The following is a 12,172-nucleotide window of genomic DNA, read 5'->3' as shown; positions in this document are numbered from 1 at the left end:
AAACGACAAATAATAATCATATATTTTAAATCAAGGAAAGGGAAAATGCATACTATTTCTGCCAGTATTTGTCATCACATTATTTTCAAAGTTAACATAACTTTTAATTCATGAGAGGGGAATGCAGCTAAGTTGGAAATCACCTCAATTCTTGATGTATGCTTATCTTGTATAAAGCTGATTGAAAACGCATAAAGGAGAATAAATATGTTTATGGGGTGTTATTGGGATGATCAATCGAAAGGTTCTTCAGTCCTCTAGAGATTTGAGTTGCGAATGCTGTTTGTGGCAGGTAAGCCCCTGCCCCAAAGAAGTAATCTACCTTCTAAATGTGATAATGTCTGATTCTTAAGCTTTTCCAGTGATTAACAGTAACACAGAATGTCTTAAGAGAATGCCTATATATAAATCCAGTTATTCAATATTGTTCTGTATGGCAGAGTAGGAACATTTCTATGAATTTTCAAAATGATATGATCAGATTTCCACTTTTGCTACAAAAGCACCAGATTTTTTAAAAAATGCATTAAAATGTGATTTTTTTTTTTACTTATCAGAAATTCCTCGAACTTACCAGGAGTATGAGAGCAGCCTTACCTTGAAAATGTTCCTGTTTCAGTTTGTAAATTATTACTCGTCCTGCTTCTATGTCGCTTTCTTTAAAGGAAAGCTTGTGGGCTATCCTGAAAAATACACATACATGTTTAACGAGTGGAGAAGTGAAGAGGTAAGAATTCTTTTGAGATTTGAGGACTATGGCTTTAGTGTCTCAGTGTTAACTAGGATGTTAATAGCACTAACTCAGATGTTATCAACTTAAATAAAAACCTACCTGTAATCAAACCTACTGACTGGTCCACACATGAGACATGTTGTCTGTTAGACTTACGCAACAGAAACAGACTTTCCATCTGTTTCTTTGGGGCAAGAATCTATTATATTGTTAACAAATGCAAGGGTTGAAAAGGCTTAGCAGAGTGAGAGGAATGGAGGGGACCAATCAGATTAAAATATAATCTATGCCCATGTGAAATACCATTGAGAAAACTTTTTGCACATATAATATACACTAAAAAGTGAGAGACAGGTTTTGTTTTACTTTGAGGGGGTGATGAATTCCAGCAGGAGGAGACAGGGACAAGAAAGATGGGGAGTATGGTCAAAATATAAACATGGATGAAAATAGAATAATGAAACCTGTTGAAACTGCTCTAAGAAGAAGGGACTGGATTGAGGGAGAGTGGAGACTGGGGTTACATTGTATTCATACTTGAAAATGTCACAATAAAGTCACCTGTACAAAAATATATATGAATAAAAATGTTAATATAAAGACTACATAGATACTATACTTTTATTATAAAATATGTACTATGCAATAAGTAAGGTATTTATTATAGAAAGCTTCCTTCAAAGGATTAGTGATAATGTTCTGGGGAAAAGGTTCCATGTGGACTATAGAGCAAGAGAGATCATTGGTTTCCAAACTTGTCTATACACCCAAATCAAGGGGAGAATAAACCAACATCCAACCCTAACCCAGATGTCAAGATCCAAGGCGTTCTAAGAACAAGAACCAAAAATGGATGCTTTTTTTTACACTGATAGACCAAATATAACTTTCCTGGTGTCTCAGAAAGCATGAAAGTAAATACCTGTTTATTGCTATGACATATTTTCCAACTAGTGTATTATACACCCTCAAAACTATAATCTCTGATTTAGAGTTTTAATTGCAAAATTTTACTTCATCTTTTGCTTTTATTTTTCTCTCCTTTTTGTTCTGTCCAATTAGTGTGATCCTGGTGGCTGTCTAGTAGAATTGACCACACAGCTGACCATCATAATGATTGGGAGACAGGTGTTTGGAAACATTAATGAAGCCATTTACCCGTACGTATGACTTAGACAAGTTTAAGTAACTGAGAAAATGCCTCTAGAACTAGATGGATTTTTTTTCATTATTATGGTGTCTTTGTTAGAAAATGTTTAACCCAACAAAAGGAAAGCATGTCTTAAAGTAATCTAGGACTTCATTTTATTTACTTATTTAATTCCATAGCTACCAAAATCTTCTCAAATCTCATTTCCAAATGACAAACAATTTAACAACAGAGTGAAGAGACTGATTGTAGAATGGAATGAAATGTTTTCCAGCTACTCATCTTATGGAGATTTTTTTTTTCTTTTTTGTCAGTCATGGGGCTTGAACTCTGGGCCTGGGTGCTGTCCCTCAGCTATTGAGCTCAAGGCTAGCACTCTACCATTTGAGCCATCGCACCACTTATGGTTTTCTGAGTGGTTTATTGGAGACAAGAGTCTCACAGACTTTCCTGCCTGGGCTCGCTTTGAATCATGATCCTCAGATCTCAGCCTCCTGAGTAGCTAGGATTACTGCTATGAGCCACCAGTGCCTGGCTGGACATTTTTTTTTTAATGTTTAAAGAACTCAAACAATTAAAGCCAAGGGTAGCCATAGAAGCCAGAGGCAGGATGGTGACTTTCTACAACAGCAACTTTCAAATGATCTCTGAGTAAGTAAGCAAATAGATTTCTCTGAACAGAGTCAGAATTATTTTGCTTTGAACTTAAGGCCTCATGCTGGCCTTGGAAGGCACTCTGCTACTTGGTCTACACCTCCATCTCGTTTTTATTTTATTATTTTTTGAATAAGGTCTCATATTTATTCATGGGCTGGAATAGACTTTGTTCATCCTATTTGTACTTCTAGTATAGCTGGCTTTACAGTTATGGTTGAGATGGTGGTCTCAAAAACTGTCTATATGGTAGAGTGCTTGTCTCACATGCATGAGGCCCCGGGTTCAATTCCTCAGCACCATGTAAACAGAAAGAGCCAGAAGTGGAGCTGTGGCTCAGTAGCAGAGCACTAGCCTGAGCTGAAGATCGGAGGGACAGCGCCCAGGCCCAGAGTTCAAGCCTCATGATGGGCAAAAACAAAAACAAATACAAAAAAACCCAAAACCTATCTACCAGGCTAGCCTTATACTACAATTGTCACCATCTTTTCCTCCTGAGTAGCTAGGATAACAGGAATAAGCCACAACAGTAGGCTTGTCTTGTTTTATTAATCTTAAAGAAACTCTTGATCTCCACATGTGGTAAAACAAACATGAGACTTTGATTTGGTGTCATACATCTCTTTGCTCTGAAGCCTTAAGTTGTTTAAACTCCTTTTCTGCCATTAATACACTGGGTCTCTGATCTCTGTAGCACTGTTTCACATAGGTAGTTTTATTTTTTCCAACAGCTTGGCTTTTAATTGGTGGAGGCGTCGAAAAGCTAGGACCAACTCTGAGAAACTATACAGTCGCTGGGAGCAGGATCATGACCTCCAAAGTTTTGGACATCTTGGGTTATTTTATGAGTACTTGGAAACAGGTAATTTCCAACCACTGGTCTGAAACATATGATCAATCTGAACACAGTAAAGGATTTCTAAAGCTCTGACCTTAGAAAATACCTTATTCTACAACCTTTGATTTTCTTTGCATACAGAGAGAGAGAAAGAGAGCCATTTGAAGTGTGAAAATGAATCAGTCTTCGAATAGCGTAGATTGTGAAGATAGAGAAATGTAGTCAGGGCTGGGAAGGTGGCTCAGTGGTAGAGTGCTTGCCTTGCATGCCTGAGGTCCTGGGTTCGATTCCCCAGCACCACATAAGCAAAAAGAAAAAAGCCAGAAGTGGCGCTGTGGCTCAAGTGGTAGAGCGCTAGCCTTGAGCTGAAGAGCTGAGGGACAGCACCCAGGCCCAGAGTTCAGACCCCATGACCGGACCCAAAAAAAATTTTAAAAAAAAGAAAGTGAGAAATGTAGTCAGCATGAAACAAATGTACATACCAAAACAAATGTAGTCACAAAAAAACCTAAATTTAGCACCTAAAGAAAGAATAGTTTATTTTTTTCTTTGAAGAAGCAATCTCCAAAGGCATACACAAAAATAACTGAGGCATAATTACATATTCAGGTAGAGAAATAAATTTCTCTGTCTCTTTTGGTGAGGAGGACATGGATCAGAAGACAAGAGAAGTAGATTTGTGCCAGCATAGCTAGATGCCCTTCCAATGCAGAATCAATGGAAGGTGGTCAGAATGCCCGCCCCTCCTCCATCCAGTGGCGCCTTGGTTTTGTCTCTCTACAGTTATCCAGTTTGGATTCGTCACACTGTTTGTGGCCTCTTTTCCTTTGGCTCCTCTCCTTGCCCTCATAAACAACATTGTAGAGATCCGAGTGGACGCCTGGAAGCTTACAACTCAGTACAGGAGACCAGTCGCTGCCAAAGCTCACAGCATCGGTGTCTGGCAAGACATTCTTCATGCAATGGCTGTGCTTTCTGTTGCAACCAATGTGAGTAGACCCATTGCTGTGGACCGACTTGTCATCTTGTGTTTTCCAGGGGATGGGAGCATATGAAAAAGGCGTGTACGCATACAGGTTTCATCACTTTATAGTGCAGTTGCTTACATTCACCAACTAATAGAGAAATCTATGGCTCCCCACTTTTACAAACAGAAATATGTGAAATCATTCATTACAGTTCTATGACAGTGTCACATAGGACAGAGATAGAAAATAAGTGATTGATAAAAATATTGAACTAGCTGATGATTGGCTCTCTATAAATGTGTATTCTACATTTACTTAGGTATATAGAACATTTTTATTACATTTTTAATTTTGTCAGTCATGGGACTTAGACGTAGGGCCTGGGCAGTGTCCCTAAGCTTTTGTGTTCATGGCTGCCACTTTACCACTTTAAGTCACAGCTCTATTGCCAGGTTTTTTTGTGATTAACTGGAAATAGACTTTCCTGCCCAGGCTGGCTTTGAACCACAAGCCTCAGATCTCAGGTTCCTGAGTAGATAGGATTACAGGTGTAAGCTACCAGTGCCTTGCTTAGAACATTAATTTTAAATGATGTGAATATATAATTCCCAGAAAAGGAACTTTACATTTATTTAATTTATTTTTATTTACTTTATATTCACTTAAAATTTTAATTAAGGCTCTAGGATTATCAGAAAAGAAAAAAATCTAACCACTCAACATTGTCTATTAGCACTTCTCATAAGTTTCATGGAACCAACCAAGATGCCCCTCAGTACATGAATGGATCAAGAAAATGTAGCATGTATATACAATGGAATTCTATGCCTCCATCAGAAAGAATGACATTGCCCCATTTGTTAGGAAATGGAAAGGCTTGGAAAAAATTATATTAAGTGAAGTAAGCCAGGCCCAAAGAAACATAGGTCCCATGGTTTCCTTTACCTACAATAACTCTTATATGTCTAGGACAAGCAGAAAAGGTCAAAAGCTATGTACATATGACCAGATAAGATGATACTAAGCGAAATGAACCCCAAGATAGGGACACAAGAGATTTCATCTTTCTTGCTGTTGTTTTTAAGGTAGTTGTAACTGTTCTATGTGATTTTTTTTGTTTCTTTGGTATGTGCTTCCCCCATGGTATAAACCCTGTTTTCACTATATTTGAGTCCAGTTCCTTGCTTCTAGTATTTACATGTCTCTAATTTGGGAAGGGGAAGGAAAATAACAAAATGCTGAAATAAGGATAAATGGTGACCCATTGTAACAATGAGATGTGCAAGACACTGGAAAATGAACTTTACAACTTGGCTGGGGGAGGTAGGACGGGAAGGGCTAGTAGGGTAAAACAAAGGAGGGGGTAACAATGCTCTATTCCTTACTTGTGTAACTGTAAACTCTACAGCATCTTTACAATAAAATAAATATTATTAAAAAAGAAGAAACATAATTGAAATAATAGTAATTTTAATTAACATGAGAACTGATAGGTATGAGCTGAAATAGTAGTTACAGAAAAACCAAAAACTGTTAAATGCTTTTACTATTTAAAGGAAGACTGGGAAAATACAAACAGAGCATATAGCTTAAGACATGTTACAAAGTACTTTTTTTTTTTCTTTTTTTTTTAATTTAATTTTATTTTAATTGAGAACATACTGTACAGAGGGGTTACAATTACATGGGCAGGATAATGCATACATTTCTTACCAAGCATTGCAGCCTCCTCCTTTGTTTACCCTTCACCTCCCTTCCCAGCCTCCCCCCTCCCCCCCACCCAATCATACCCCCCCTCTCCCCCCTACCGACATTGTAAAGCTGGTTTTGACATGACATTTTGTACTTTTAAAAGGAGGAGAGAGAGAAGAAATTATAATCATAAATTAGAAAATAATAAGACAATTTCTAGGCAAGTCAGTAGTTAATTTGTGAAAAAGATATAAAAAAAGCTTACACTTGAAAAAAATATGAGAGACTACTTTGGAGATATTTGTTTAATTTCTTGAAATAGTTTTTAAATAAAATAAAGCAGTCATACTTATTCAGTGAGTAATAAAAACCCTGAATGAACTAGGAGCTACAAAAGTAATCATTGAGGCTTAAAAAAAATCTGTCAACAAAACCTAGATGTCAGAGCCAAATGTTTTTAAACTGTTTTGAACTAACCTAAAAGATATGTTACTTATATGTTTCAGAGCTTAGGACAGAATACAAAATAACATCTCATGAATCATATTCTGAAATTGATTGTACTAAACTTAACTATAAGAAGTTATTAGTACATAGCCTTCTGTGTGCTATTCTCTTCTTTTCTACCTCCTGTAACATACTCCTACAAGTTCTCTCTCTTTTTCTCTCTCTTTCTCTCATACACACACACACACACACACACACACACACACACACACACACATCTTAGCTTTTGGAATTGTCAAAAATATTTTGTTAAGAACAGAGCTGTGCTATGAAACTATCAAAAAAGTAAGAAGTAGAAGGCAAGATATAGGGGAAAGAGCCATACATGGAGGATCAGGTTTTAATTTAGCTACTTTGTAGCTGTAAACATTTGGAATCTTAATTCCACATTATTTATCAACTAGTTTGTGATTTAGACCAAAAGAAACATCCTGTTATGATCTGTAATAGTTTTTTTTTATCATTTTGTTTTTATATGACTCATGGGCTTGAAAGACAACATGTATTACACATTTTAAAAATTATTTTTATTACCATATGTTACTTTTCTGTGGTGATGGTTTTGTTGTGCTGTTTTCATACATATATGTAATGCACTTCAATTGTGTTCACTCCTTTCTTATTCTCACCTCCAAGTTCCCACTTGTTTAAATTTCTTACGAAACCTCTTGAATATTTGTATGTCCTTTATGTATGTATGTACAATGCACTCCATACATCTGACAGTTTTGAAGCAAGATTAACTGTCTGTCTTTTGCTTTTCTTTCAGGCTTTTATTGTTGCATTTACATCGGACATCATTCCTCGTTTAGTTTACTATTATGCCTACTCTCAGAACACCACCCAGCCTTTGAGTGGCTATGTCAACAACAGCCTGTCAATATTTCTGATAGCTGACTTTCCAAACCATAGTATGCCTTTGGATAATAATCGTGACTTCACCACTTGCAGGTTTCTTTTTGCCTATGTTTTAAACTTTCCTTTTAAATGTATTTTAATTATCAATTTTATATCTATTTTAATCAAATTTCATACCTTTATACTATAAATTATTTACTTGAGGCAACAAAAATCTTGGATAAATAATTTGCATCATTACTTTGTGCCTTAATGATTCTTATTTTTAAAGGTAGCATGTGCAAAAGTAAGAAATCATATTGAGTGTAAATTGCTGCTTATTTTCTTAGGGTTTTCAAGCAGATGGCTCACCAACAAATGTCCCTTGGTTTCAAGTTGTGACATCTATCCATCACACAGCCAGATTATGTTCATATGCACTTAATTTACCTGGATTTGGTTGTGTATACTCAGCAAAGAGATTGAATGAGAAGGGGGAATAACAATGTTATAATGTAATCCCTTTAAATAATACCATTCTGTTTCAGTGGGATTTTTTTCTGTGTAGAGAATGTGAAAGAAGATATGTGAACCACTCTGTACACATTCAATGTATCATATACTGTGAGCATATTAGTAGTGTAGAACTTAAAGATTGGTAAGTCATAGATAGATAGGTTGAATCATGAGATCGATCATAGGTAAGTAGATACATAGATAGATAGATAGATGAATCTTAACCTTAACTTAAAGTTTTAACTTATTTCTATTTGGGGGATTCTTTTTTATTATCTTTCTTTTTTTAAATAAGATTTTTTTATTGTGAAAATACTGTACAGGGGGGTTACAGTTACATGGGCAAGGTAATGAGTACATTTCTTATCAAGCAGTGTTGCCTCCTCCTTTGTTTTTCCCCTACCATCTCTTCCCTCCCATCTCCACAATTACACTCCCCACCCCCAGCCTAAATTGTAAAGTTCATTTTTCGACAAAGCATCTTGTACATCTCATTGTTGCAGTGGGTCAACCTGTATCCCTATTTAAACAATTGGTTTTTTCCCTTCCCCACCCCATTTTTTTGGGGATTCTTACAAAGATTGTGATATAGGAAGACAAAACCATTGTTATATTACATTATTGGATGTAGAATAATCTTAGCATATTTTTCAGAGTGCAAGTACAACTATCATATTTCCTTTTCATAATCTTGTTTATCATTTATAAGTAGTTGTTCAAAGGAGTTTCAGTTCAACATGTTAGTTTGTGAATACAATGCAACCCATTCAGTGTCACCTCTTCCATGATTCCTCTTCATCTCTTCCAATCTCACCCATTCCCTCAATTTACCTGATTCCATTTTCATATGTACATTTAATGTTATGACTACATTTGCCCATCCTTAATTTTAAACTACTATCAGAATTCTTGAGATCATCACTTTCTAGGACTAGGTTTTGAAAGATAGAAGGATCTAATTACTTTAAATAGCATAGAATGAGATTTTTTTTTAAATGTTGAGAATGAACAAATGTAAGAAAGGCAGTATGAAAAAGGGAGAATGCAGTGTCGGCATATCCAAGAGGAAATAAAGCTTCAAAAAATAGAAATGGTGAACCACATCAAGTCCTATTAGTAACACAGGAAGCGAATGCCCCTTATTTAATAACAGAATACAATTGATTTTGGTAAGAGAATGGTGGAACTACGTGTGTGGAAGGTTAGGAAGAGAGGAAGAGGGAATGGCAAAGTTGGTTAATTCACTTGAGAAACTTGTTTTAAAGGACAAGAGAGACATTTTACTAGTTTATGTTCTGTGAGAGATAAACTGCAGGGAAGTAGCATATGGCTGTGCTTTTATATAATAAAGAAAATGTTTTAAGTTATCAATTACCTTCCAATGACCTAATTTTGTTGTTAGTGAAAAGCAAGGAGGAAGGTGAGGTTAAGGAGAAAATAAAGAATTGATGACAGGTCTTTACTTGAAATTATAGTTAATTACTCCATTTGTTTCCAATTTCCAGGTATAGAGATTACAGGAATCCTCCTGATCATGAACATAAATATGCTCATAGTATGCAGTTTTGGCATGTCCTTGCTGCCAAGATGACCTTCATCATAGTTATGGAAGTAAGTACTCTTCACTTGCCTTCCAGGTCCTCTCTTCTACCTTTAGGCAGAGATTTCTAAATGATCCTGTTTATCAGAAAGTTAGTATTATGTCTTTGTATAGATGTATACATACTTATGTATGTGTGTATACATATATACAAATATGTGTATGTTGTGTATGTTTGGGTTTCTGTTATCCTTTACAAATCTATTATTAGATTTTTCAAGTAGGAGCAGGGATGAAGAATGTATTTAGTAACCATGTTCTATCAGAATTATTGAACTACATTTTAATTACATATTAAAAAGTGAGAGTGTTGTATGAAAACTGTAGGTCTGGAATTATATATCTACTTGATTGCTATTAGATATCTGTGGTCAAACACAGCTTATCAAAATGAGTAAAACAATTCATAAGGATTTCTTGTTCTAACCATGTCTCCACTTTTCCTTTACATTTTCTCTAGCACATTGCATTTCTAGTTAAATTTTTGTTGGCCTGGATGATACCTGATGTACCGAAAGACGTTGTAGAGAAAATCAAACAAGAAAAGTTAATGACTGTCAAGATTCTACATGACTTTGAGCTCAACAAATTGAAAGAGAACTGGGCACTTAATCATAATATATATGCCAAGCATGTCATGATGGAGGAGAGCAAAGTCCAGCTGGCTAAATCAACCATCTAACCAGCAGAGTGAGCAAGCAGAGGCTTGCTAGTGTCCAATCTCTGTATTCTCTGGGTTTAGGGCTAGAGGCCAGAAGCCATGTATGTAATTTACCTGTTCTGTTCTTTTTTTACAAAAAATTTTATATGCCTTTATAGAGGCCAATTTTGTGATGCTGGAAGAGTACCGCTTGTGTGCATCATCTTCTGGGCCCTCCCCAGGTATTGCTTTCTGGGGTCCTGTGAATGATAGTCAGAAGTGCATGTGGAATTGGAGCCTGGGAAATCATGTTGCAGTTTAGAGTGAACCCAGGCCTTGAGTATTCCCTTCCCTTTCCAATGCATCTGTACATTAGTGTGTTCTTCTGTGGAGTGACATATCTCTTTCCCATCAAGATTTGAAAGAGAGAGAGGGAGGGAGTAAGGGAGTGATGGGCCTATGGAGTCATGTGATGCTGCCATTTAAAAATGTATAAATGGAAAACCAAAATCAGATGATGTAAGGAGACTTGTGTATTAAAGAATATTGGGTAAATAATAAAGCAGGAGTCTGTTCCTAGAGTTGTCTTGTATAACCAAAGCTACAGTAGAAGTTCAGATCAACCTTCCAGAAGTCAACTTAGACTAAATGAGAGTCAATAAATGATAAACAAGTTAACATTTTGTTGGTAGTAGTTAAGACTGTGGATCGTCTTATCTGACAGCAGCAATAATGAAGGTATTAAGTAACTTTAAGCTTTCAGGTAAATTAAAGTTATAGAGAAGTAAATACATTTTCTTAGTTGTTAAAGAAGGCAAGACAGTGATCGTAATTAATTTATTTTAATCTATAAAATTATTGAACTTAAAAAAATCACTTTTCTGGAATGTCTATTTTGTATCATGAAGCATTTTTGAGCATTAGCTTTTGTATAAATTAGGTACAGATTGTTTATGAAATGTGATCTCTTTGTTTTAATGCAACTTTCAAACTTTTTCATAAGTTTACCTCCTTTTTTATTGATGTATCTATCACTTTCCAAAATATTCAGTGCCTTGCTTGTATGCCTTTGACACCTGAGAAATGGTATTGTCTGTTCATTTGACATGATGTAACATTTTTAATGTAAGCTTGCCTTAGAGAAACTGCCAGTGTAATAAGAACCAGAAATTAACACCCAAAGATAATCAGCAAAGGAATAATAATGTGGTAGACCTGATAATATAGTGGAAAATACATCCAATTATTAATTCCAAATTTAGCACCTTATCCATGAACACAAATTCTCATTTTTTGATCACTTAGCAAAATATATACAATTATTTATATAGAAGTAATATAGGTATGTCTGCATTACATGTTATCAATACAGTGAGAAATGCAACCCAGTTATAGTAATCTTTGAATATTTAGTTACAAATTACTATTCAGTTTCAAAGGAGCAGGGATTTTTATCATCATACACATGCAAAGAAAGTTCATAATGTATCATCATCTATGTTAGTAAATTCTTACAGCATTGGCAATACTAAATGTAAAACAGATGGTATTAAATACCATTTAATTACATTTAATTAAATATAAATTAAAGCAATTAGGGCCAGGGATTATGAATTTTAGAGTACCTTGAGACAGTTACCCCAGTAATGGCAGTATTAGTTTGTCATCCACTGGGTAGACTGTATGAATATATTTGAGTAATTTGAAATAATCTCGTAATTCAAAGGTATTTCCTATATAGTAGAGATATACTTTTGCTTAGGAAAACTGTAATTACCATGAAGTATCTGCGCTTCTGTTGTGTATGGAGAATAGCAGAAGAAAAAATTGTTCTTAGATAAGTAATACTTTTAATTGATGGATACTTTTCTTTTAAAACAATTGAAATACTTTGTATTCACCTTACAATTTCTTACTGAGTACTTTCTCCTTGCTTCATAGATTTTTACAATGAAACACTGGTATCATATCCCTCAAGGTTTACTAGATTTGTCTCATCCATATACACCCACTGATTATGAAAGAAGGACCAAGTTA

General features: G+C 35.3%; 1 protein-coding gene across 2 annotated transcripts in view; it reads left to right on the top strand.

Annotated features, from left to right (window-relative positions):
• Ano5 (anoctamin 5) overlaps positions 1 to 11,330 on the top strand; it is a 49,021-nt gene extending 37,691 nt beyond the window's left edge. For both annotated transcript variants that reach the window (XM_042691716.1, XM_042691715.1), the window contains 7 exons: positions 558 to 727; positions 1,796 to 1,893; positions 3,269 to 3,399; positions 4,159 to 4,364; positions 7,312 to 7,493; positions 9,401 to 9,506; positions 9,956 to 11,330. In XM_042691716.1, coding sequence (XP_042547650.1) covers positions 558 to 727; positions 1,796 to 1,893; positions 3,269 to 3,399; positions 4,159 to 4,364; positions 7,312 to 7,493; positions 9,401 to 9,506; positions 9,956 to 10,177 — 1,115 coding nt within the window. In that variant the 3' untranslated portion in view covers positions 10,178 to 11,330. The remainder of the gene's footprint in view (positions 1 to 557; positions 728 to 1,795; positions 1,894 to 3,268; positions 3,400 to 4,158; positions 4,365 to 7,311; positions 7,494 to 9,400; positions 9,507 to 9,955) is intronic.
• Positions 11,331 to 12,172: the final 842 nt, after the last annotated feature.

Source organism: Dipodomys spectabilis, unplaced genomic scaffold (assembly GCF_019054845.1).
Source record: "Dipodomys spectabilis isolate Male_0828 unplaced genomic scaffold, ASM1905484v1 ptg000145l, whole genome shotgun sequence".
Classification (NCBI taxonomy): Eukaryota; Metazoa; Chordata; class Mammalia; order Rodentia; family Heteromyidae; genus Dipodomys; species Dipodomys spectabilis.
The sequence above is the reverse complement of the archived record's forward strand: the minus strand, read 5'-3'. Positions and strand labels throughout refer to the sequence as shown.